This window comes from Pseudopodoces humilis, chromosome 26 (genome assembly GCF_049639895.1).
Source record: "Pseudopodoces humilis isolate 2021_Gansu_Grassland_sample_001 chromosome 26, ASM4963989v1, whole genome shotgun sequence".
Classification (NCBI taxonomy): domain Eukaryota; kingdom Metazoa; phylum Chordata; class Aves; order Passeriformes; family Paridae; genus Pseudopodoces; species Pseudopodoces humilis.
The window spans coordinates 5,044,487-5,068,266 of NC_142225.1; the positions used below are offsets into that span (position 1 = coordinate 5,044,487).

General features: G+C 56.7%; 2 protein-coding genes across 9 annotated transcripts in view; both read left to right on the forward strand.

The window, feature by feature from the left end:
- The first annotated feature begins 588 nt into the window (after positions 1-588).
- On the forward strand, positions 589-8,847 carry PPP1R15B (protein phosphatase 1 regulatory subunit 15B). Its single transcript, XM_005529412.3, has 2 exons — positions 589-2,117; positions 5,953-8,847. Exons 1-2 carry the CDS (start codon positions 726-728, stop codon positions 6,163-6,165), a joined length of 1,605 nt encoding a protein of 534 aa, XP_005529469.2. The 5' UTR covers positions 589-725; the 3' UTR covers positions 6,166-8,847.
- A 2,905-nt stretch (positions 8,848-11,752) lies between these two features.
- The window catches only part of PLEKHA6 (pleckstrin homology domain containing A6), a 48,934-nt gene continuing 36,906 nt past the window's right edge, over positions 11,753-23,780 (forward strand). For all 8 annotated transcript variants that reach the window (XM_088067036.1, XM_088067039.1, XM_088067042.1 and 5 more), the window contains exons 1-3: positions 11,753-11,924; positions 12,169-12,245; positions 12,613-12,670. In XM_088067036.1, coding sequence (XP_087923162.1) covers positions 11,842-11,924; positions 12,169-12,245; positions 12,613-12,670 — 218 coding nt within the window. In that variant the 5' untranslated portion in view covers positions 11,753-11,841. The remainder of the gene's footprint in view (positions 11,925-12,168; positions 12,246-12,612; positions 12,671-23,780) is intronic.

Sequence of the window (23,780 nt, forward strand, 5' to 3'; positions counted from 1 at the left end):
ATCTGGTGGCGGTCGCGGCGTGGCGGTGGCCGGGGTGGCTTCTCAGGGGAAGTTGGGAATCTCCTGCCTCTGGAACGCGGGAATGGGATCACGGGAAGGGATGAAAGGCACGGGGTGGCACATCTGGCACATCTGCCCCACTGCCTGCACATCTGGGCACACATCTGCCCGCACCTCTGCCCGCCGCATCCTCCAGAACGCCGAGCCCTGGGGGTCTGGGGTCTGCCTCCCTCAACCCCCAGGATCCTCCAGCCCCTGTCCTAGTGCGCTCCTCACCCACCGCTGTCCCTGGGGCTGACAAAGTGTCCCCAAAGTGTCCCCAAAGTGTCCCGTCACCAACCCCGGGTGGATTCGGGGTCTCCCCGCCCGTCCCCGAACCCCGCCGCGCCGCCAGGGGGCGCTGCCGCGCGCCGCGCGCCGGCTGATGCAATCCCCGCGGGGCGTGGCCACAGGGGGAGTGGGCGTGGCCTCTCCGACACCGCCCAATGGGAGGTGGAAATGCAAAGTGGGCGGGGCAGGAGGGGGTGACGCCCCGCCCCTCCCTCTGGGGGCGTGAGGCGCCGCGGCGGCGGCGGTGCCGCCATTTTCTGCTGAAGCCGCGTCAGGATGGAGACGAAACGCGAGCCGGAGCTGCCCGCCGTCCCCCGAGCCCTGCGACTCACCGCCCCGCCACGGAGCGCCGCTCCACACGCTCCTCCGCACCGCTGGCAGCGCTGAACGGCCTCATGGAGCACAGCGGACGCGAACGCGCCGGTCCCGGCTTGGGATGGGCCCGACTGGGCCTGGCCGCGGCCTGGCCGAAGCTGGCGGGGCCCAGCGCGGCGCCCTCCGGGGGCTCGTCCCAGGCGAGCCCGCCCTTCTCGTGGCTGCGCGCGGTATCGCAGCTGCTGTCGCCGCTGCCCGGCCTCCTGCAGCGGCTGCTGCCCGGCGCCGCGCTCAGCTCCGCGCTGTGCCCCGCCAAGGCACCGCCGCCGCTGGTGCTGCTGCCCAAGGCGGACACCTCGCTGGACTGGGCCGAAGAGGAGCCCCCGGAGAAGCGATCGGAGGGCGGCCAGGAGCCCCTGGCGGGGCTGTGGGGAAGCGGGCTGGTGCGGAGCGGCCTGGGGGTGCTTCCCGTGGATTGGTACGTGCTGGGCATGGAGCAGGGCAAGAGCCACCTGCCTCAGCCCCTGAGAGCCGAGGGCTTGCCCGAGGTTGAGTTCCTGCGCAGCAAGCGCCTGGCGTTCCTCCAGCGCTGGCATCTGCCCGTGCCCGACCCCGACCACGGCTACCACAGCCTGGAGGAGGAGCAGCAGCAGCAGCACAGGGGTGTCCGCCCCGAAATTGGGGAGCTGGGCGGCAATAACGGGGATTTAGGGCAGCCCGGAGGTGTTCCCCTGGAGCAGGAGCAGCTCCGGGATGCGGCTGAGGAAGGGGAAGCCTTGGCTGAAGAGGAGGATGAGGACTCGGAAACTGAGCAAAACTTCCCGATTTCCACCAGACCTGTCTGCGCGAATAAATTAATCGATTATATCATCGGAGGAGTATCCAGTGGGGAGGAGAGTGAGGATGAGGAAGACTGGGATGATGATGATGATGATGATGAAGAAGATGATGATGACGGGTTTGACAGCGAAGAGCTGCCCTCGGACTCAGACGCCGGCAGCCAGGACGGGGAGAGGCTTCATCTGTGGAATTCCTTCTACAGCTTGGATCCCTACAACCCTCAGAACTTCACAGCCACCATCCAGACGTCTTCCAGTGAGCCGGGAAAGGGAATGTCGGACATGGAAGAGGAGGAGCAGGAGGAGGAAGACTCGTGGGCTGAGTCCTCCGAGGGCTCTCCTAGTTCCGAGGAGGACGAGTGGGACTGCGAGAGCGCGGATGAGGCGGAAAACTTGAAACTTTGGAACTCGTTCTGTAGCTCGGACGATCCCTATAACCCTTTAAATTTCACGGCGGCCTTTCAGACAGTGGAAAAAAAAGGAACGCCGGTTTTCCAAGGGGCAGAAAAGTCAAATTCCGGCACCTCCGAGCGCTTCACCGCGTGTAGGGTTCAGCTGGAAAAACAAAACCACGGGGGCAGCACCGATTTGGGGCAAAACGGGGAGAAAACTGCCCAGGCCAAGCGGAAAAAGGTACAGGTTTTATTGATATTTTTGTGTTTGGGGATTGTTAAAAAAAAAACCAACCATCGTGCCAAGTAGGAGTGAGGTCAGCGTTGCAGATCGTGCTTCCATATGTGCTGATAATTTCCCTGGAATGCTGCGCCTCATCCGAGCCACGTGATGGGAAATTTTGAGCCTCGCTGAGAAGCAGAAGGGAATTTCTTCTGGAGATTCCGAGCTGGGTTTCCGTTTTGAGTTGTAATTTTTGTTGTGGTTTCCACAGTAGAGAAACTCCCAAGGCTGGGGTGTAAATTTTTCCCTGAGAAACTGCAGAGCTTTAAGGAGTTTCCCTGGAAGTTTCCCTTTTTGTTTCTCTTAAAAGGAATTTAGTTAGAACCTGAAACCAAAAGAATTTTTTCTTTTTAAAGAAATTCTTATTAAATTCTTATTATAATAAATTATTAAATTCTTTCTTCTTAAAAAAGACTTATTAAGTCTTCTGGGGTAAACTAAAGTTCCCATATTAATTACCTCGATATTCTCATTTCCGTTTAAGATATTAGTAAGTGTTACAACAATAAATCATATTGTTTATAAATATAATGTTTAAATTATAAGCATATCTAATAGAGTTACATATTAGATACATGTTATATTAGTTATATAAGTTAGTATAGTAGGTATAGTTATATAAGTATGTATAACATAACTATTTATAGTTATTTATAGAGTAGTTATTTATAGAATAGCTATTTATATAGAAGGAATATTTTTATCCACACATTTTTTTGATTACAGAAGGACTGTAATCAAAAACTGGACTTTTGAGCCCAAACAGGCAGAGTAATTTGATTTTTCTGAGGAATTTGGGCATTAATAATACCTGTGCTAAGATGCAGGTGAACAGGAACTTATCCTAAATTCTGTGGTGCTGCAGATGTTCAAGGTACCTCAAACATCTGGATGAGGAATGACTACCCAATTTTTTAATCCCATTTTTGATCCATTTTTGGGGTCTATATTATTTAATTAATTTATTTAATTTATTTAATATAATGTGTTTAATGGAATTAATTTATTTATTAATAACTATTAATTGTATTATATAATTATTATATATAAATTATATATAATATATAAGCATATGTTATATGTTATAATATAATATATAAATTATATATAATATATAAATATATATCACTAAATTAATTATTGATGATTATTTATTAATAATTAATAAATCTATTAACTTAATCTATATTATTTTAGAACTTGAGCTCCAAATCTCTGAGCAATCCAATGCTTGAGCAAGTCACTCAAAACAGAGAATATTTCTAATTCTTCAATATTTTTCCAGCAGATCAATTTATTTTCTCCCTTCATTTAGATCAATAATTAATTAAGAGCGCTCCCGGGTCTCAGGGCTGCGATTCCAGCGGGAATTTTTTGGCCCAGTGATCCCGAGCCGTGCTGAAAGAAGGGATGAGCTGGCTGCAATATCCCAAATGACGTCAGAGCCTCGGGAATTGCGGCCCGGGCTGGCTGCGACTGATGTAAAAAGGCTGCAAGGTGGGGCTGATGTAACAGCTCCTAAAGCTCTTCCTGAGCTATTCCCAGGAATTCTTGGGATTCTTCCCCCTTGGAATCCTGAAGCCGTAAAAACCGGGAGCGTTTTGGGTGGATGTGCTGGGAGGGCAGGAGGCACCTGCTGCTCCCACGGATCTTTGGGATCAGGGATTCTGGATCCTCAACTGCTGATTCTTGGGAATTGCCTCTTCATCCTCTCCTCATCCCACCTGGGACAGCGGGAGGCGTTCCTGATGGAATGGGATGAGCCAAACCCTTCTGGAATTCCGTATTTTCCTGGTTACAAACACCTTCCTCGTTGTGCTGATAAACCCTGGCAAAGGAGCAACACGTGGGGGTTTTTTGGTCCATTTCCAGTTTTTTTCTGGAATGCCAGTGTTTTGAGGAATCAATCCTGCTTTTGGAGGTGCTGACAGTTCAGCTGGTGCCTTTTTATAGCTGAATGCTCCAGCAGGAGCCTGAAATAAGCTGGGTTTAACTCAGACTTAAATCCTTACTCTAATCTTAGTCTAAACACTGCCAAGTGCAGATCCCGAGCCTATAAATTCCTTTATTTGCTTAAAATAACTGAATAGTTGTTAAAAAGTACCAAAAAGTGACAGTTTTTGTGTGTATATTTTTAATTTCCTTAGCTGAACTCCGCCCCCTGGAATTCCAGGAAGGATTGTTCCGCTCACGTGGGGATGAGTGTTCCATGTTCCTTCCTCACCCCGTGGTGACTCACGGGGCTCTTGACTCACCACAACCCTTCTGCCTGCTTTGGTTTGGGTTTTTTGGGATTGTTCCCACAATCCCAGGCCTTTTCCTGGAGCACATTCCCAGCCTGGCACGGTTACAACACAGGGAATGAGCTCAGAGCCCTCTGGAGTAAGTCTGGAGTAAGTCTGGAGTATTTTGGGCCAGGCAAGTCAGTGCTGGGTGGTTTTTAAAGCTGAAAGTGAAATGTTTTGGGTAGGATTGAGGAGCAGGTCATGGAATTACGGAATTCCAGACTGCTTTGATTTGAGAGGATCTTCAATCCCATTCCATGGGCAGGGACATTTCCCCATCCCAGGCTGCTCCAGCCTGGCCTGGGACGCTCCCAGGGATGGAGCAGCCACGGATTCTCTGGGAATTCCATCCCAGCCCCTCCAGGGAAGGATTTATTCCCAATATCCCACCCAAACCAGCACAGGGAATCCTGGAATGGTTTGGGTTGGAAGGGATCCATCCAATCCCATGGGTGGGGACACCTCCCACCATCCCAGGCTGCATTTTATCCATGTTCTTATCCATGTTCTTATCCATGTTCTTATCCATGTTCTTATCCATGTTCTTATCCATGTTCTTATCCATGTTCTTATCCATGTTCTTATCCATGTTCTTATCCATGTTCTTATCCATGTTCTTATCCATGTTCTTATCCATGTTCTTATCCATGTTCTTATCCATGTTCTTATCCATGTTCTTATCCATGTTCTTATCCATGTTCTTATCCATGTTCTTATCCATGTTCTTATCCATGTTCTTATCCATGTTCTTATCCATGTTCTTATCCATGTTCTTATCCATGTTCTTATCCATGTTCTTATCCATGTTCTTATCCATGTTCTTATCCATGTTCTTATCCATCTTTTATCCATCTTTTATCCATCTTTTATCCATATTCTTATCCATCTTTTATCCATATTCTTATCCATCTTTTATCCATATTCTTATCCATCTTTTATCCATATTCTTATCCATATTCTTATCCATATTCTTATCCATCTTTTATCCATATTCTTATCCATATTCTTATCCATATTCTTATCCATATTCTTATCCATATTCTTATCCATATTCTTATCCATATTCTTATCCATATTCTTATCCATTTTTTACCCTTATTTTTACCCTTATTTTTACCCTTATTTTTACCCTTATTTTTACCCTTATTTTTACCCTTATTTTTACCCTTATTTTTACCCTTATTTTTACCCTTATTTTTACCCTTATTTTTACCCTTATTTTTACCCTTATTTAATCCATATTTTAATCCATATTCTATCCACATTTTATCCACTATCCAGCCTAACCTCGAGCACTTCAGGTACAAAACAACCCCAACTCCTCTGGGAATCCCATCCCACTCAGGAATTCCTCACCCTCATCTAAAAACCCCCAACCCCTTTCACCCCTTCTAAACCAAACTTCCCCAAAAACCCCCACCGATTTAAATCAATTAAATCAACAATAGCAAATCAAATCAAATTCCATTCAGCCGGAATTCCTGATGGAAATCCTTCTTTTTTTCCAGGTGACATTCCTAGAAAAAGTGACGGAGTATTACATAAGCAGCGAGGAGGACCGGAAAGGACCCTGGGAGGAGCTGGCTCGGGATGGATGCAGATTCCAGAGGCGGATCCAGGAAACCGAGGAAGCCATTGGATACTGCCTGAGCACAGAGCACAGACTGAGGGTATTCCATAGGCTCCAACAATTCCATTCCCAAAGGACTGACCCCTTCTAGCACCTTAAAACTCTTTGGAATTTTATCCCACCCTTTAAATTAATGAAATCCCACCCGGAAATGGCAGCTGAGTGTGCTGAAACGGGGAGGAAAAAAAATGGGATTTTTATTTTTTTTCCCCTTTTTTTCCCCCCCCCCCCCCCCACCCTCATTTGATATGGAATAATTTAATTTGCATATCCAGATAAAATCCCTGGAGCTCCCTGGAATGCTGAGGGTGCTCTAATTGCATTCCTGTTAATTAGCACTTGACACAACTGGACTGCTCGGGGTTCCATCCATTCCCAAAAATCACTTTTTTTTTTTTTTTTTTGGGAAGTGGGGACCGTTCCGTTGGAATTTTTTGCACTTTGGAAAAAAAAAAAACCAACAAAAAAACCAACAAAAAAAACCCCTATTTTGAAGGAAATATTTATGGGATTCATTCCTTGGAATTGCAGTTTTGATTTCAAATTCCCTGAGGGGTGTGCTGGTGTGTTTTGGGGTTTTTTGTTTTTAATGTTTTTCCATCTTTTCCAAAAGCCTCATTTTTAAAAATCCCTTCCTTTAAGGAATTTTTTTCCCTTTTTTTTTTTCTTTTTTTCCTGGAATTATCCAAACCTTTTGAGTGTTTTTGGCGCTTTTTTGAGGTTTGAATATTCCAGCCAAGCTTTGTTTTGATTGATTTGAAATAATTCCCTTTTCCAGGATTATTCCAGAGATTTTTTTTGGCTGCTTGTCCCAACAAATTCCTTGGGTTTTTTTTTTATGGCAAGGAAATTCCTCATCCCAATTAATAATTAAAACTTAATGAGGCTGTGGATGATGCTTGAATTTAGGGAGGAAAACTCCTTAATTATTTAATTAATCTTTGCTGTAATTCTGCTTTGGGAGAGGGATTGAAGTGAATTTTTAGATCCAATCTGCTTATCCTGATAATTTTCTGGGATTTAAGGAAATTATCTTGGGTTTAAAGAAATTGAAAGGCAAAAATTCCCTGTTTTCTTTCCCAAAAAATCAGTATTAACTCCTTGTGTCTGCACTGGGCTCACCAGAAACATTTCAGTGAGAGGACAAAACTCTTATTTATATTTTTTTTTTTAATTTAAAACATTAAATTATTTTAATCAAAATCATTGAGGGGGATGGAAAAAGGGGTTTGGAGCTGGAGGTTGGTGTGGGAATTTTCCAAGCAGGGAATAAAAATGGAAAAATTCCAATGTTTGCACAAAGTTGGATCAATAAATCAATTATTTGTTCAGCTGGCCGGAATATTTTCCATTCTGTGGAAGAAAAAAAACTTTGAAGTTTATCCTCAATTCCTTCAGTTTTGAATTTGGAAGAAAATTATTTAATCCCCTTTTATCCTGACTTGAAAAATCCCAGAATTTTTGGATTTGTCCTTTATTTTTATTGCAGGAAGTGGCTTCTTGGAGTTGGAAAAAAAAAAAATCCCCTTTTGGTGGTGCAAGTAGAAAATCCGGGGGATTCATTCAATTAGAGTTAATTAGAATTCCAGCTGCTTTTCATCCCAAAAAATTGGATTTTTTTCCTCAAAAAAAAAAAAAATATTTTTTTGAAGATTTTGCTCACATTTGGATCTGCTTTTGAATTCAGGGGGAAAAAAACCCGACAAAAAAAAGTGGAATTCCAAGAGGAAAAAAATGTTTGGATTTTTTTTCCCCGAGGGAAACACGCTGCGCCCGTTTTTCCATGGATCTCCCAGCCGGTTTTTCCCACGGATCTCCCAATCCCTGGGATCTTTGGGAATGTGGTGCTTCATTTTTTCACGGACAACTCGGATTTCTTGGTGCTCGGGAGAGCCTTGGGAACGCTGGGAATCCAGAGCTGCTTGGAAAAACGGGAATTAAATAAGGACCAGCTGCTTCCAAAAAATGTTAAAACCTTGGGGAAAAAAAAAAAACAAAAAAAAAAAAAAAGGAATTTTTTCCTCAGCATTCCCAATGCTTGGATGAGCTTTTCCCACTTCTCCAACCTCCTTTTTCCCAGTTATTCCCGTGGGGAAATGGAATTAACTCCAAACCCCTGAACGCCTCAGAGTTCCCCTTTTCCCTGGGAAAATTCCTTGAAGTAAGTGGGAAGCAAAACTCGGGATTTAAATCAAAACTGCCGTCCCGCAGATTTTTATTTTTGTATCATTTGGGGAAAAGTTTGGATTTGGCTTTCTATGGATTTTTTCCTTGATTTGTGGCCCCTTGGTTGGGTTTTTTTTCTACCTAAAAAATTCTATTTCTGTACATAAGAAACTGTTCGGGACTAATCCGTGTGTTGGAATAAAGAGATTTGCAGGATAAATCCGGGAGAATTTGGGAAAAAAAAATGCTGTGAAATCCAAGGATTTCTCAGTGGGGAGAAGCTGCTTTGGTCATTCCGTGGGTTTGAGAGCTGGGAATTCCATCCAGGGAATGTGAAGCTGGAATTCCTGGCAGGAGCTGGGAAATTATCCCAAAATTAGGGGTGAAGGAGGAGCAAACTGGATTTTTCCAGGGATTCCCGAGGAATGGGATGAAGGATTTTTGGGATTTAACCAAAATCAGTCACCCCCAGGGTTCTGCTCTACTTGTGGTCATTCCCTGGGAATCTCTGGAATGCTGAGTTTGGGGAAGAAATTCCATGTTCCTGGAGGTTTATTCCTTAAAAAAAAAAAAGGAATAAACTCAGAATTCCCACTTTGGAGCACAATCCATGTCTTCCTTTCTTTCTTTTCACTTTGTTCATCCCTAAAACACCCCGGGGTTGATTTTCCTGATTATCAGGATAAAAAAAAACCTGCTGGAATAAAGAAAAAACACGGAATTTCCTGCAGAATTCCTGAAAAAGAAACAAAAAACCAGATACGAGGAATGTGGAGTGGTTTTAAAAGCGGATTTTTAAATTCAGAATAATTTACTGCCTCTAAAATTGGCTTTAAAATGAAAATTGGGATTTCTCCCTGCCGGGAAAAAGCTGGAAGTGGCACAGCTGGGGTGCAGGGAAAGCTTCATCCTGCTTCATTCCCACTGGGAATTCTTTATCCCATCAGCACCAGGCTGCGCTTGGAGGAGAAGAACTCCTGCTTTGATCCCAAAATTGCAGTTTTTCCTGGGGCTGGGAAGCAGGAGAAGGCACAAAGATGGAATTTTGCCGCATTCCAGGGAGAGGAGTTTATACCCAGAAAAAAGAACAGGAGGAATTCCCGGTTTTTGTGCTCCAGCTGGGAATGCCAGGAGGGAGCCGGTGGTGTTCCCAACCTGGAATCCAGCTGGATTGGAGCAGGGGGAGGAGTGCCAGGGACACCTCAGCACAGAATTCCCAGAGAATCCGTGGCTGCTCCATCCCTGGAAGTGTCCAAGGTTGGATGGGGACGATGGAAATTGTCCCTTCATTCCCTAAGGATGATCCCTAAATCCTCCCCATCCCGAGCATTCCATGGTTCCAGTCAGGGAGGGGACATCTCTGGGGACGCATCCCTCGTATTCCCGCTTTGCTTGTTTTCCCGGGAATGTTTTGTCCAGGAGGTGGTGCCAGAAGCGCTCGGGACTCGCAGGCAGCGCCACCCGCTGTCCCCAAGTGCCACCCCCGGGAGCCGCAGCCGCGCCCGGTTCTGTGACATTCCTGGCGCCTGAGCCACCACGGGATCCCGCAGGAAACATCCCCAGCCGGGCTCCTCTGGAATGCTCTGGATGGAGGAGGAGGTGGCAGCTGCTGGCTTCTCCGTGGGGATGTTGGAGCTGGGAGGAAAATCCAGGAAAATCAAGGAGAAGAAAGTCCAGAAAAGGAAGGGAAGGGGAAGGAAATTCCTGTTGTTGGGAGCAAAATCCTCGTCCCCAAACTGCCATCCCTGTCCAAGGCCGGGGATCTTCCTGCGGGATCATTCCCTCTCATCCCGCTGTCCTCTTCCTTTTGTTATCCCAGGAAAAGGCAGTGAATCCGCCTGTCTTGGACAGGGGATGGAATTTGGGCGTCCTGGGAGTCACCACAACCCTGAACCGGCTCCAGCCTGAGCTCCCGATTTATTTCCCTCAATCCCAGATCCCTCCACTTCCCCATCTTGCTCCTCCTTGGGGGGAAAAATGAGGAATTTGAGGCACAGTCACGGATGGATGGGGAGGGTGGGAGTTTGGGATTTGTGCTGGGAATCACGGCAAAGTCACCCGAGGGGATGGATCCCTGTGGATAACACTGGATGTCCATCCCTGGAAATGTCCTGGGCCAGCCTGGACAGGGCTTGGATTAATCTGAGATACGGAAAATCTCCCTGCCCGTGGCACTGGATGAGCTTTAAGGTCTCTCCCAACCCAAACCAGTCCGGGATTCCATGGAAACCAAAACCCCTGCTGGTATTCCCAGGCTCCATGGAATGAACAGAGATTTCCAGGCGGAACTGCCCAGGGAATGGGGGAGCTTTTCCAGGTGAAACTGCCCAGGGAATGGGAGAGTTTTTCCACGTGAAGCCATGCCCAGGGAATGGGGCTTTTCCAGGTAAAACAGTGCCCAGGGAATGGGGCTTTTCCAGGTAAAACAATGCCCAGGGAATGGGGCTTTTCCAGGTGAAACAATGCCCAGGGAATGGGGCTTTTCCAGGTGAAACAATGCCCAGGGAATGGGGCTTTTCCAGGTAAAACAATGCCCAGGGAATGGGGCTTTTCCAGGTAAAACAATGCCCAGGGAATGGGGCTTTTCCAGGTAAAACAATGCCCAGGGAATGGGGCTTTTCCAGGTAAAACAATGCCCAGGGAATGGAGCTTTTCCAGGTGAAGCCATGCCCAGGACAGTGGCAGCTGTTCCAGGTGCCATCGGCTGCTCTCCCAGAGGGACCAACCAGACGTGTTTTTCTCATCCAGTGGTTCAAAGAACTCCTGGAAAAGCTTTCGGGGAACTGGTTTCCCCAAATCCCGGCGGGGAGCTGCTCTGATGTGGGGACTGAGCAGGAAAAGCCCTGAAATGCTTCAGTGACGGTGCTGGGTCAAATATTCACCTTGATCTTGGAAATCGCTTCCAACCTTAATCCTAAAATCCCTGCTTTGACAGCCAGGGATTCTTTTGGGAACCAGGAAATTTTGGGGTGTTTTTTTCCCCCTTCTTTTCCACCTCCGAGGCTTCTCCCGAGCCAGCATCTCCCTGCCGGTGCCACGAGCAGCTTTGGGAAGGCGCCGCTGAGGCAGGGAGGGCGAATTGGCTCCTTCAGTCAGCGGCCCAGGAGCCTCCCAGACCCCACCTTTGGCCTTAAAAGACATTTTTAATTGAGGGCTGCGAGAGCAAATCCCCGCTGGGCAGCCCCAGGAGTGCCGCAGATAATCATCAGGGTGCCCTAAATACGGCTTGGCCGCCACATCAGACGGGGCCAGAAGAATCCCACATTGTTCCAAACGAACAGGAGAGGGAAGTAACAACTCCATAATTACTCACCTCCAGTTAATTGATGGTAATTACAGCGAGTAGGCACTGGAGGAAGCGCAGCGATGGGCTGGCCCTGGAGAGTCACGGGGAGGGTGCCCTGCCGGCTCCGAAGGGGTTAAACTCCATGGGTTTGGTCGGGGAATTTTTTTTTTTTTCTTTCCTTTTCCCTCCCTCGCGGGTTATTGGCAGCGCACAGAGCCGGGCTGGAAGGGCTGAGCTTTGCTCCCGAGGACTCGCGGGGCATTTTCCGGGCCGGGTTCCGTGCCCGGGCTGCTCCGTGCCCTCCGTGCCACCCCCATGGGGGATGACATCGACTGGCTGGACCTGCCGGGCAGGTGGACCTACGGCGTCTGCGGGGACGGGCGGATCTTCTTCATCGAGTACGCTCTTGGGGGGCTGCAAAAAGGGCGGGGGGCTCGCTTTGGGCTGCAAACGAGAGCTTCTTCCTGCTCTACTTGTCCTCCTGATTCTCCCTTCTTGGGGCCGCTGCTGTCGCGGTTCTCCTCTGACCCAAACTCCCCCCGTTTGGCTGGAGAAGTCCCCCCCCGTGGTGCTGAGAGGTGGGAATGGGGTGCTGAGCCCCCCCGGGGGTGCTGACAGCCCCTCTGTCCTTGTCCCTGACAGCGACGACACCAAATCCACCAGCTGGGTGCACCCCGGCACGGGCTACTCCATCCAGAGCGGGCACTTCTCCTGCGCAGGTGAGGCTCGGGAAAGCCAGGAAATGGGAAATGTGGACTGAAATCTTCCGGGAATGCAAAGGAGACCCCCCAAAAACGGAGCCAGCAGGAGCTGTCTGCAGCCGGGGAGGGCTGGGGGGGGTTGTACGAGGTGATGTCTCTCCCCAGCGTGGGTTGGGGTTTTTATTTTTGGAGAGATTCCTGGTGGATTTTCCCTTCCCTCCTGTGGTCTCTGATGAGGAGGGGCCTCGAACCTCTCCAAAAATGCAGTTTGAGCGCAAAGCGTCGCCGTCAGCCCTGAATCCCCGCCCGCAGCATCCTGCCCTTCTCCAGGGGGTGCTCCCGGGGGGGACAGGGAGGTGACCCCGCTCCTGGCGTGTCCCCGCAGGGCTGCCCCGAGGCTGGGAGGTGGACACCACGATGCACGGGGGCCTCTACTTCATCAAGTAAGTGGGAAAGGGCCGGGGGGGAGAAGCTTTTGCATCCCGGGATGCTGCAGCTCCCTGGGATGGGGAAGGACCGGCCCCAGCTCTGGGCTCGGCACCTGCAGCTCCTGCGCCGAACGCCCGATGCAAAATTCTCCTGGGAGGCTCCGAGGAGCTCCGGGCTGGGGTGAACGAGCCAGCCACCCCCTGCTCCGCGTCATCCCGCAGGGAAACATCCCCCGGAGCCCAGCGGGGAATTCCTGCGGGGCCCCGGAGCTGGCTGTGCTGGCCGGGCTGAGGCAGCAGGAGCGCGGCCCGGGGAGGCTCCAGCCCCAGGCGCTGCTCCCGGTTCATCCCAGCGCGTTGTTCCCCGTTCCCTCTCGCCCCTTCCTTGCCTCCGGTGCTGGGATTGGGGCCGTGGCGAGGCGATTTTGGTGTCTAGACAGGCTGAGAGCTGCAGGCTGTGCCTCGCCTCGCGTGGGGCTCCGGGTCCTGCCGGGTGAGGCAGTTCCAGACGGGATCTTTGAGCCCGTCCCTATCTGGCACCCGGAGCTTTCCCTGTGCGCCCAGACAGCAATAAAAACCCGGCAAAGAGAGCAAAGATCCCCCGGCGGGCTGGAGCAGAACGCCGGGATCAGCCGCTCTGATCTGGGCAGCGCGGACGAGGCGTCCTTGAGGCAGCTCCAGACGGGGCCGGGAGTGGGGCTGGGGCTGCTCCGGGAGCCTCCGGGTGCGGCTGGAGTTGAGACCTCGGTTGGGACCTTTTCTGCGTGTCCCAGGACTGGGAATGCCGGGGAATGGGCCGGGGCTGTGTCCTTGGAGTCGGGGAGCACATTCCATGTGTACCCCAGGACCCGGGAATGTCACAGCAGAGCAGGGAAAGGGCCGGGGCTGCTCCGGGAGCCTCCAGGTGGAGCTGGAACTGTGACCTCGGGGACAGGGACCACCTTCCCTGAGCTCCACTGGAATGTCACAGCGGAGCAGGGAATGGGTTTGGAAGGTGATGGCCACCAGGCCAGGGCTGGGCAAGGGTCCTGCCAGCCCCACCCGGGGCCCAGGGGACCGAGTGGTGGCCGTTGTCCTCCAGGGGTGGCACCGAGGCCAGCTGTGGAGAAAAGAAGCTCCGAGGGATGCCGGGCAGCACCCAGTGCCTTATCCCGCTGCTCCCATGGGACTTTTTCATCCCAATCCTGCCCCCAGCTCTGCCTGCAGGAGGAAAGGCCCTGCTGTGTCCGTGGCTTTGGGATGGGGGCTGCTCCAGCAGCTCCTGCTGCGCCGTTAAGGGAACAGGGAATGACTGGACACCAAATTGGGGTGCTCAGCCTGTCTGGTTAGGCTGAGGGGCTCCCCCCAAGAGCTCCCCGGTTTCTGCTGGGCTTTCTGGACCCTTTTTGGAGGGCTCCCGGGAAGCAGGGGTGCAGTGGGATGTGGACCAGCCGCTGTGGATCCCCTCTGCCTTCAGAGCAAGGGGACAGTGGCTTTGGGGAGGGGACAAGCGCAATTTTGGGTCCTGCTGTGGGCTGGCAGGGAGGGAGGGTGGGGATCCAGTGAAAGCCACCCCGCTGCCCTGCCCCTAATGCCCCGTGGCTAATGGGAGGATTATAGGATCAAGGGCTGGTTTTCCCTTCCCGGAGCACCCGTGGCTGTCCCCAGGCCCAGGAGGGAAGGTCCCTGCGGGGTCTGAGCCCGAGCTGGGTGCGGGCAGGTGCCAGCGGGGTCCTGGCAGCTGGGACAGGCACAGTGAGGGCAGTGATCGGGGCACGGTGCCGTGGCTGCAGGGCTGCAGTGCCTCCGTGCCCAGCTCGGGCCGGGCTGGGGGCCTGAGCAGGATCCTGCCAGCCCCGCCTGAGCCACCCCGGGCACCAGCTGAGCTGTCCTGCAATGCCGGGGTGCAGATCCCAGTTCCTGAGGGTTCCACACCTGGCTGGCTCCAAAGGGGCCGCCCTGCCCCGCGGGATGCAGGATCCCGCGGGATGCGCGGTCCCAGGGATGCGGAGGGATGTCCTGGCATCCAGGGGGGGATGCAGGGACCTCTCCGTCCGCCATCCCAGCGCTGACATGCCCGGGGAGCATTGTCCGAGGCTGGGATGCAGGAAAGGAATCTTGGGATGCAGGATAGGGAGCAGGATCCCCTCTGTCCCCCGCCACAGGGATGCGCAGGGAAGTTCGGTTCCTGCAGGGAAGCAGGTCCCTGCTGCTGGGATGCGGATCCAGGCTGTCCCCGGGTTCTGGGATGCGGATCCAGGCTGTCCCCGGGCTCTGGGATGCGGATCCAGGCTGTTCCCGTGCTCTGGGATGCGGATCCAGGCTGTCCCCGGGTTCTGGGATGCGGATCCAGGCTGTTCCCGTGCTCTGGGATGCGGATCCAGGCTGTCCCCGAGCTCTGGGATGCGGATCCAGGCTGTCCCCGAGCTCTGGGATGCGGATCCAGGCTGTCCCCGAGCTCTGGGATGCGGATCCAGGCTGTCCCCGAGCTCTGGGATGCGGATCCAGGCTGTCCCCGGGCTCTGGGATGCGGATCCAGGCTGTCCCCGGGCTCTGGGATGCGGATCCAGGCTGTCCCCGGGTTCTGGGATGCGGATCCAGGCTGTCCCCGAGCTCTGGGATGCGGATCCAGGCTGTTCCCGTGCTCTGGGATGCGGATCCAGGCTGTCCCCGGGCTCTGGGATGCGGATCCAGGCTGTTCCCGTGCTCTGGGATGCGGGAGCAGCGCGATCCGGGCTGCTCCCCGCGGGATGCAGGGGGTGTGTGCGGGGTGGGCAGCGCTCTCCAGCCCCCTCGCAGTCTCTCGGGTCCCCTCGCTGCGGCACAGAGGGGGTCGGGGCGGTCCCCCCGGGGGCTGCGGAGGTGGGGGGCGGTGGAGGCGGTGCGGCCCCCCCGCCCCGCTCGGTGCCAGCCCGGCGTCACGTGCCGCTCGGTGGCCCCCGAGCATGCCCAGCTCCGGCTGCGGCTCCCGCTCCGGCTCGGGCTCGGGCTCGGGCTGGGGATGGCAGGGAAGATGCTGCGCCCGTAGGCAGCGGGGGGGGACCGGCCGCTGCCCGCCCCGCACGGTGAGTGCCTCCGGCGCGGCTCCCTTCCTCCTCCTCCTCCTCCGCTCTTCCTCCTCCTCCTCGCGGGCGCTGAGCGGGGGGCGCGGAGCGGCAGCGCATCCCCTCATGGTGCTGGGGGGCTCTTTTAGGGAAGAGGGGGGGCTGCGCTCCGGCCTCATGGGCAGAGCAGGGCGCGCTGTGGGGGTCGGCACCCCCCGGCTGCCCGAGGGGCTGCCCCTGCACCCCCTGCCCCCCGTGCCGAGCTCGGGGTGATGAGTGAGCCCCCCCGAGCTGTCCCCGCCGTGTGTTTACGGGCGGTGGGATGCTGTGTGTCCCCAAAACCCCAAACGCTGTGGGCCGGGACCCCCTGGGTTTGGACCTCCCGGGCTTGGCCCCGGCTCTCCGGGGCAGAGCAGCGCCCAGGCTTTGGAGGAGCCCCGTTAATCGCTGGCTCAGGCCCCCCAAAGCCCATCCTGGTGAAAGGGGGGCTCGGAAGGGCCGGACCCCCAGCCGCGCTGGCCCCCGCGCTGCGCTGGGGCCGGGCTGTGATGGATGGGACTGGGAGATGTCGTCTGGCGCTTCCCAGGGAAGCCGAGACCTTCCCTTGGCTCCGCGGCTCCTTTCGCTGCCTGCTGCAAGCGGAGAGCCATCCTCCTCCTTCTCCTCCTCCTCCTCCTCCTCCTCCTCCTCCTGGGCCGGGAGGAAGGGCAGCGCCGCCGCTCCGGGCCCCCCCTGCACCGGGGGGAGTCTGGCGGTGCCGGAGACGCTCGAGCCGCAGCCGCCGCTGCCCCGAGCCCTCAATCGCAGCTTTGTTGAGCCGCTCGCAGCTCGGAGGGAAACAGCCTCAGATTCATCACATGATGGGGATGTTAATACGCCACGAGTCTATTAAACCCCAGCGGAAGGGGCCGGACCGGCCTCCCCTCGGGGCTCGCCGGAGACCCCACAGCTGACCGCGGGCCGGGGGGGTCCGGTCACTCCGTCACCTCCGTGCGGGCTCTTGGCCGCCCCCGAGGGCTCCGCGCCACCCGGCCCTGCCGCTCCCCGGTGACACGGCCGCGGTCCCTCGGCTGCAGGGGGGCCGGCCCCCCGCTCCAGATGGCCGCGGGAGCCGCTCCGTTAATCCCCGCCGCGGGGAGGGCAGCGGGAGGGCGCCGGTGGCCACGGCGGGGTGCGGGGAGGGCCGGGAACGGAGCGAGCCGGGGCTGGCGTTTGCTGCAGGATTCATCCCTCCAGGCTGGCTGCGGCGCTGCGTGCGGCTCTGCAGCCGGGGATCGGCAGCACCCCGCTGCTTGCTCCCACTCCTGCGCGTCTGCAGGAGAGCCTGCAGCCCGCCGCGATCCTGCTGTGATCCCTCCGTGAATCCCACTGTGATCCCTCCGTGAATCCCACTGTGATCCTGCTGTGATCCCTCCATGAATCCCACTGTGATCCTGCTGTGATCCCTCCATGAATCCCACTGTGATCCCACTGTGATCCCTCCATGAATCACTCCATGAATCCCACCATGATCCTGCTGTGATCCCTCCATGAACCCCACTGTGATCCCTCCATGGATCCCTCCATGAATCCCATCATGATGCCACTGTGATCCCCCCATGAGTCCCACCGTGATCCCACCGTGATCCCTCCATGAATTCCACTGTGATCACTCCATGAATCTCTCCATGAATCCCACCATGAATCTCGCCGTGATTCCCCCATGAATGCCCCCATGAATCCCGCCGTGATCCCTCAGTGATCCCTCAGTAAATCCCTCCATGAATCTTTCCATGAACCCCGCCGTGATCCCACTATGATCCCACTGTGATCCCTCCATGAATCCCGCCGTGATCCCTTAGTGAATCCCACCATGAATCCCTCCATGAATCCCACCTTGAATCCCACTCTGCATCCCCGGTGCTGAGCTCGTCCCGGGACTCTCAGCCCTGCCCACACCGGGCTCGGTGTGTGCGTGTGGCTGCTCCAGATCCTTCCCCTGGGTCCCGCTGGCGTTTCCTCATGGGAAAGAAGAGCTCCTGTCCGGCTCTGAAGCTCCTGTCCCTCTCGGACCCGCACCTCTTGTCCCCTCCCCTTGGCCGGGAAACGTTTCCCAAGGCAGCTCCATCCCTCCTCGGCCTGGCAGAGCCGCGGCTCGGCGACACCTGGCGCCCACCTCGGGCCACCCCCCTGGGGACACAGAACCGGGATTAGGGCTCCCACAGAGGGGGTGGCTGAGGAATTAAAATCCCTGCGATAAAAATCCCGCGGGAAGCACAAAACCCGGCCTTTATGGACAGCCGGTGTTTTCGGGGGGCCCCCAGATCACCATGGGGACCCATCATGCTGCTCCGGGCCACCGGTGCCCTTCTGGCTGCCAGGGACATCCCCCAGGGCTGTGGCGAGGGGCCCCAGGTGCGCAGAGGCAGGTGACAGGGTGACAGGGTGACATCCAGCGGGCTGGCGCTGCCAACCGCGTTTTCCTGCCGAGTTCCCATAGAAACAGGCGGGAGCAGCCGCCGGGCTGGAGAGGATGAGGCAGAGGAGGGACGGGCAGGAGGGTGAAGGACACGGCTGGCACCTCCTGGGTGAGGCCGCGGTGTCAGGGACGCCACGAGGGCAGCGCTGACCGCTGGGGAAGGGACAAGGGACAGCAGCGTGGCCCTGGCCGTGTGTCACCGTGACGCCGGTGAGTGCGCCGGTGTGTCCACGAGTGTGTGCGCGTGTCGTGGGGCCACTGCCAGCCCCGGCCTCGGGCACAAAACCCACCCCAGCTGGGCCAGCGAGGGGTTTTTAATCCCCGCGAGGCCTCCTGAGCCAGGCAGGCAGGGCCAGGGGTGATTTTCTGCTCCATCCGTGCCCCCCCGGGAATCAGCCGGGCTGGGATTCCTCCCAAAGCTCGGCTGGAAGCGGGAGCAGCTCCTGCTCCGCCGCTGCTCCTCTCTCTGCCTCTCCCAGGATTCGGTAGTAGCATCCCCCAGCCCTGTTTTCCCTGGAAAACACGCTAATCCGCAGCAGCAGGCAGGAACGGCGCCTTGAGGAACGCGCTGCCTCCTCTCCAGCCTCCTTCCTCCCCGGAGCTCGCAGCTCTACGCCCACCCAGGGAAGTCCTGCCCCGCCGGCAGCCCCTTCCCACCGCCCCGCGGGCAGGCGATGATCCAAAACATCCCTGTTTTTCCTGGCAGCGCTGAGGAGCACGGGGCACGGGCAGATGGAAACCTGCAGGCGGAGGGAGGGAGGGAGGGAAGGAGGGAGGGGGCACGTGTGGAGCCCCCCCTTCCAGCCCTGCCTCCTCCTTCCACCATCCCAAGCTGGAAAATCCCCCGGGATTGGGTTGTTCTGTGCGGGCAGCGCTGATTTTCAGCTCGGATTGGGTTTGATTTCGATTTCTCCTCAGCGCAGCATCACAGGGAGCCCTTCCAGGGCCTGTCCAGAGCTCCAGAGCTCCAGGCTGGAGCAGGGAAAAGGCTCCGGAGCAGCGGCTGCGGGGCGAGGTGGCTCCGGCATGCCGGGATCGGGTTGGATGGTGGCAGGGAATGAGGCTGGATGGAGGCAGCGGCCGGTTGTGCCCTTAATCTGCGAATTCACTAAAGCTCTTTAATAAAGACTCAAAGTCACCAACTTCTCAATTAAGGGATGAGGCAGCTCTTGATCCGCGTTTCTGGGTCAGCCGGAGAAAGGCCATTTAAGACCTGGGTGCCTCCTTTGATGTTTCCAGGGAATGAGCAGCCGGCTGTGCAGGAGGACGGGCGGCTCGGCCTCCTCCGGGGCAGGAGCCGGAGCCCCGAGCCCAATCCTGGCTGCTCCTGACTCATGGACTCGTTTTGGGAGAAAGCGGAGCTGCTAGAGCGAGTCCAGAGGTCACGGAGGTGCTCCAAAGGTTGGAGCATCTCTGCTTGGAGCCAGGCCAGGAGAGAGAAAACTCCAGGGAAAGCTCAGAGAGGCCTGAAGAGGCTCCAGGAGAGCGGGAGATGGACCTGGGACAAGGGATGCAGGGACACGACACAGGGAATGGCTTCCCACTGCCAGAGGGATGGGATTTTGGGAAGGAATTCCTCCCTGTGAGGGTGGGGAGGCCTTGGTATGATTTTCCCAGAGAAGCAGCGGCTCTCCCATCCCTGGAAGTGTCCAGGGCCGGGATCACGGGGTTTGGAGCAGCCTGGGATAGTGGGAGGTGTCCCTGCTCCGTGCCCAGCTCTCCCGGGGGGCTCTGGAGTTCAGCGGGACCCTCTGGACTCGGCCCACGGGTGGTCCGCACCCCGCCAGGACCCCCGGCTCTCCAGGGCGCTTCAAACCCTCTGTTTACCTCAACATCAGCCGCCTGCACGGGTGTTAATTGCAGGAGCTGGCAAGGCACTAATTAGGGGATAATGAGACGCCCTTTGTATGTGTTTGGCAGGCCGGCGACAGACGCCGTGCTCCGAACACCCCGCGGGCCGGGGAGGGGCCGTGTCCGTGATCCCCCCACGCTGCTCCCGTAATTCCCGTGCTGCATCCATCATTCCCGGGCTGTATCCATCATTCCCATTCCATGTCCATCATTCCCGGGCTGTATCCATCATTCCCATTCCATGTCCATCATTCCCGGGCTGTATCCATCATTCCCATTCCATGTCCATCATTCCCGGGCTGTATCCATCATTCCCGTGCCGTCTCGGTGATCCTGGGCCGTGTCCAGAACCCCAACGACTTGTCCATGATCCCCGGGCCGTGTCCATGATTTCCCCACGCTGTTTCCATCATTCCCGTGCCGTATCCACAATTCCCGTGCCGTATCCACCATTCCCGTGCCGTATCCATAATCCCCGCGCCGTCTCCGCGATCCCCCCACGCCGTTTCCCCCCAGCCCATCTCCCCGGCCTCTCCAGACTCTGGGATTTGTCACAATCCCGGCGCAGCTCCCGCCCCGCCGTGGCCGCGCAGCTGCTCCCAAATCCCTCCGGAGCCTCTCGGAGCATCCCTTTGTTCCCGGGGCGGGGACAGGACCTGCATCCCACGGACCATCCCGGCCTGTCCCCGCTCCTGGGGGGATCCGGGGCTTGTCCTGACGGTGCCGGAGTGAACATCCCGCATCCTCCCGCCGCTTCCTGCATCCTCCCGCCGCTTCCCGCATCCTCCTGCCTCTTCCCGCATCCTCCCGCCGCTTCCCGCATCCTCCCGCCGCTTCCCTCATCCTCCCGCCGCTTCCCGGATTCCCGCTGCTGCCGTTCCTCTCCCGCTGCTGCTGCAGCTCCGGGAACGCGGAGCCGCCGTTTTCCCCTTCCCAGAGCTCTCCAGAACGCTCCGGCAGCTCGGCCACACCGAGGCCTGGACGTCGCATCCAGCTGGATAAAACCCCAGGGATGCGGCTGCTGGAATTCCCTGGGACAGGGCGGGAGATCCCTCTCCACGCGCAGCCGGGGCGGGAGCAGCGCTGTGAGGGATTTGAGGGTCCAGGAGGGCTTGGAGAGACCCCCAGGATAGTTTTGGAGGTCTGGGAGGGTTTGGAGAGACCTCCAGCAGGATTTTGGAGGTCCAGGAGGGTCTGGAGAAATGCCCAGGATGGTTTTAGAGGTCCAGGAGGGTTTGGAGAGACTCCCAGGATGGTTTTGGAGGTTTGGGAGGGTTTGGAAGGACCCCCAGCAGGGTTTTGGAGTTCCAGAAGGGTTTGGAGAGACCCCCAGCAGGGTTTTGGAGTTCCAGGAGGTTTGGAGAGACCCTCAGGATGATTTTGGAGGTCTGTGAGGGTTTGGAGAGATCCCCAGGATAGTTTTGGAGGTCCGGGAGGGTTTGGAGAGGCCCCCAGCAGGGTTTTGGAGGTCCAGGAGCGCTCGTGGTGGGCGCTGAGCTGGGGGATGAGGTGCCAGTGACCCATGGGGACAGGGCTGGGGACAGCCAGCACCGAGCAGCCTCCGAGGGCAGGGGTGGCTCCGTGGGGCTGTCCCGGAGCTCTGGAGATGCTGAGCCGTGGGTCGGGCTCCGGTGGAACAGCCGGGACCGGTCCGGCCGCCCCGGGCGCCTCCCAGCCCTGCCGGGCCGGTCCCGCGGGGACGAGCCCCGAGCTCGGCAGCGCTTCCCGGAGCTGCCCCACACCTGGGGGACAGGTGAGGAGGGGACAGGTGAGGAGGGGGAGGGGACAGGTGAGGATGGGACACGTGAAGATGGGACAGGTGAGGGTGGGGAGGGGACAGGTGAGGATGGGGAGGGGACAGGTGAGGATGGGGGGACAGGTGAGGATGGGACAGGTGAGGATGGGGATGGGACAGGTGAGGATGGGACAGGTGAGGATGGGGATGGGACAGGTGAGGATGGGACAGGTGAGGATGGGGATGGGACAGGTGAGGATGGGACAGGTGAGGTGGGGAGGGGACAGATGAGGAGGGGAAGGGGCTGCGCCCATGGCAGAGCCTTGGCACAACATCTCAGCCCGGGGGGAGCGGCTGGAAAATTCCACCCCACTGGCTCTGACCCCACAGCAGCCTCGTACCCACAGCCCGGGCTGGGCACAGGGCGGGCTGCAGGGACCCCAGGAGGGTCATGAAGGACCCCCAGGAGTGTTTTGGAGGTCTGGGAGGGTTTGGAGAGACCCCCAGAGGGTTTGGAGGGATCCCCAGGAGGATTTTGGAGGTCCAAGAGGGTTTGGAGGGACCACTCCCCTTTTCCAGTGTCCTCGGTGGCCTCCGGGTCTAGGAACACCCCAGATGAGCAGGAACGTGATTTATGGGCTGAAGTTCTCCTGCCCTCTGCAGCCTCCCGGAGCAGGGGGTGGCCGCCAGCGGGGCTGCAGTGGCAGTGCCACCCCGTCCCAGGTGCCACCAAACCCCGCTGGCAGCCGGCCCAGCAGGGACAGCACAAACCCCATTCCCATGGGATCATCCCTGCTGGAGAAGGGTGGGATCTGCGGGATTGGGGGGCTGCCCACCGAGGCAGAAGGCACCGCGGGTGATTTTGGGGTGCGGGGAGGGGGGCGCCGGGGCTGTCTGATGCCTCAGGGGCGAGGCTGAGAGCAGGACACGCACCCTTCACCGGGGAAACTGAGGCACGGAACCCACCCAGCGGGAATTAGAGGCGGCGGCCCCGCGTGTCCCGTCCCTGCTCCAGAGATCTCCCGAGCTTTTGTTGGGTGTTTTTTTTTTTGGGAAAGGAGGGGGGTGGGATGCGTGCTCCCGTGCACGCGCGCACCCGCCGGCAGCCAGCCGCCCCATTTCCCGATGGCGTTCGAGTGTTGCCACCACGTAATTAGCCGTAATTGCTCTTTAATGAGGCAGCAGTCCTGCGGCTGGCCCGCGCTCCAAAGCGCTTCCCCTGCCCCGGGCCGGGCCCCCGGGGTGGCACCCGCGGGTGTTGCGGGGGCTGCGCTGGCTCCTGGCGCCTCTCCCGAGGAGATTTTGGGATATCAGGAGACAGGGGCGGTTTGGTGGCACTGGGGACAGCGGCGGTGGCGTGTGCCAGCCTGGCAGCTCGTGCCGGCTGCTCTGGGCGCTGGCACCGCCCGCGTCCTTCGGGGCGCTCTGGGGACATCCTCGGCCTCGGCCCCGTTTGTCCCCGGTGGTGGTGCCATCCCTCTGGCGGTGCCACCCCGCTGTGGTGTCACCACTCTGGCAGTGTCACACCCCTCTGGCAGTGTCACCCCCTTGGCAGTGTCACACCCCTCTGGCAGTGTCACCTCGGTGTGGCAGTGTCACCCCACTCTGCCAGTGTCACCCCACTCTGCCAGTGTCACCCCGCTGTGGCAATGTCACCCCTCTGTGGCAGTGTCACCCAGCTGTGGCAGTGTCACCCCACTCTGGCAGTGTCACCCCACTCTGCCAGAGTCACCCCGCTGTGGCAGTGTCACCTCGGTGTGGCAGTGTCACCCCCTGGCAGTGTCACACCCCTCTGGCCGTGTCACTCCTCTGCCAGTGTCACCCCTCTGGCAGTGTCCCTACTCTGTGGCAGTGTCACCCCAGTGTGCCAGTGTCACCCCTCTAGCAGTGTCACCCTGCTGGCAGTGTCACACTCCTCTGCCAGTGTCACACCCCTCTGCCAGTGTCACCCCTCTGGCACCGTCCCCTTTCCCCTGTCCCCCTGCCCCGCTCCCGCCCTGCCCCAGAGCAAAAGCCACCCCCTGCCAGCCCAGCGATGTCACCAGCGGGTCCCCACTC

Coding starts and splice junctions, on each gene's coding strand:
- PPP1R15B (XM_005529412.3), top strand. CDS start 726: ATGGAGCACAGCGGACGCGAACGCGCCGGTCCCGGCTTGGGATGGGCC. Junction 2,118..5,952: donor CCCAGGCCAAGCGGAAAAAG/GTACAGGTTTTA, acceptor CTTTTTTTCCAG/GTGACATTCCTAGAAAAAGT.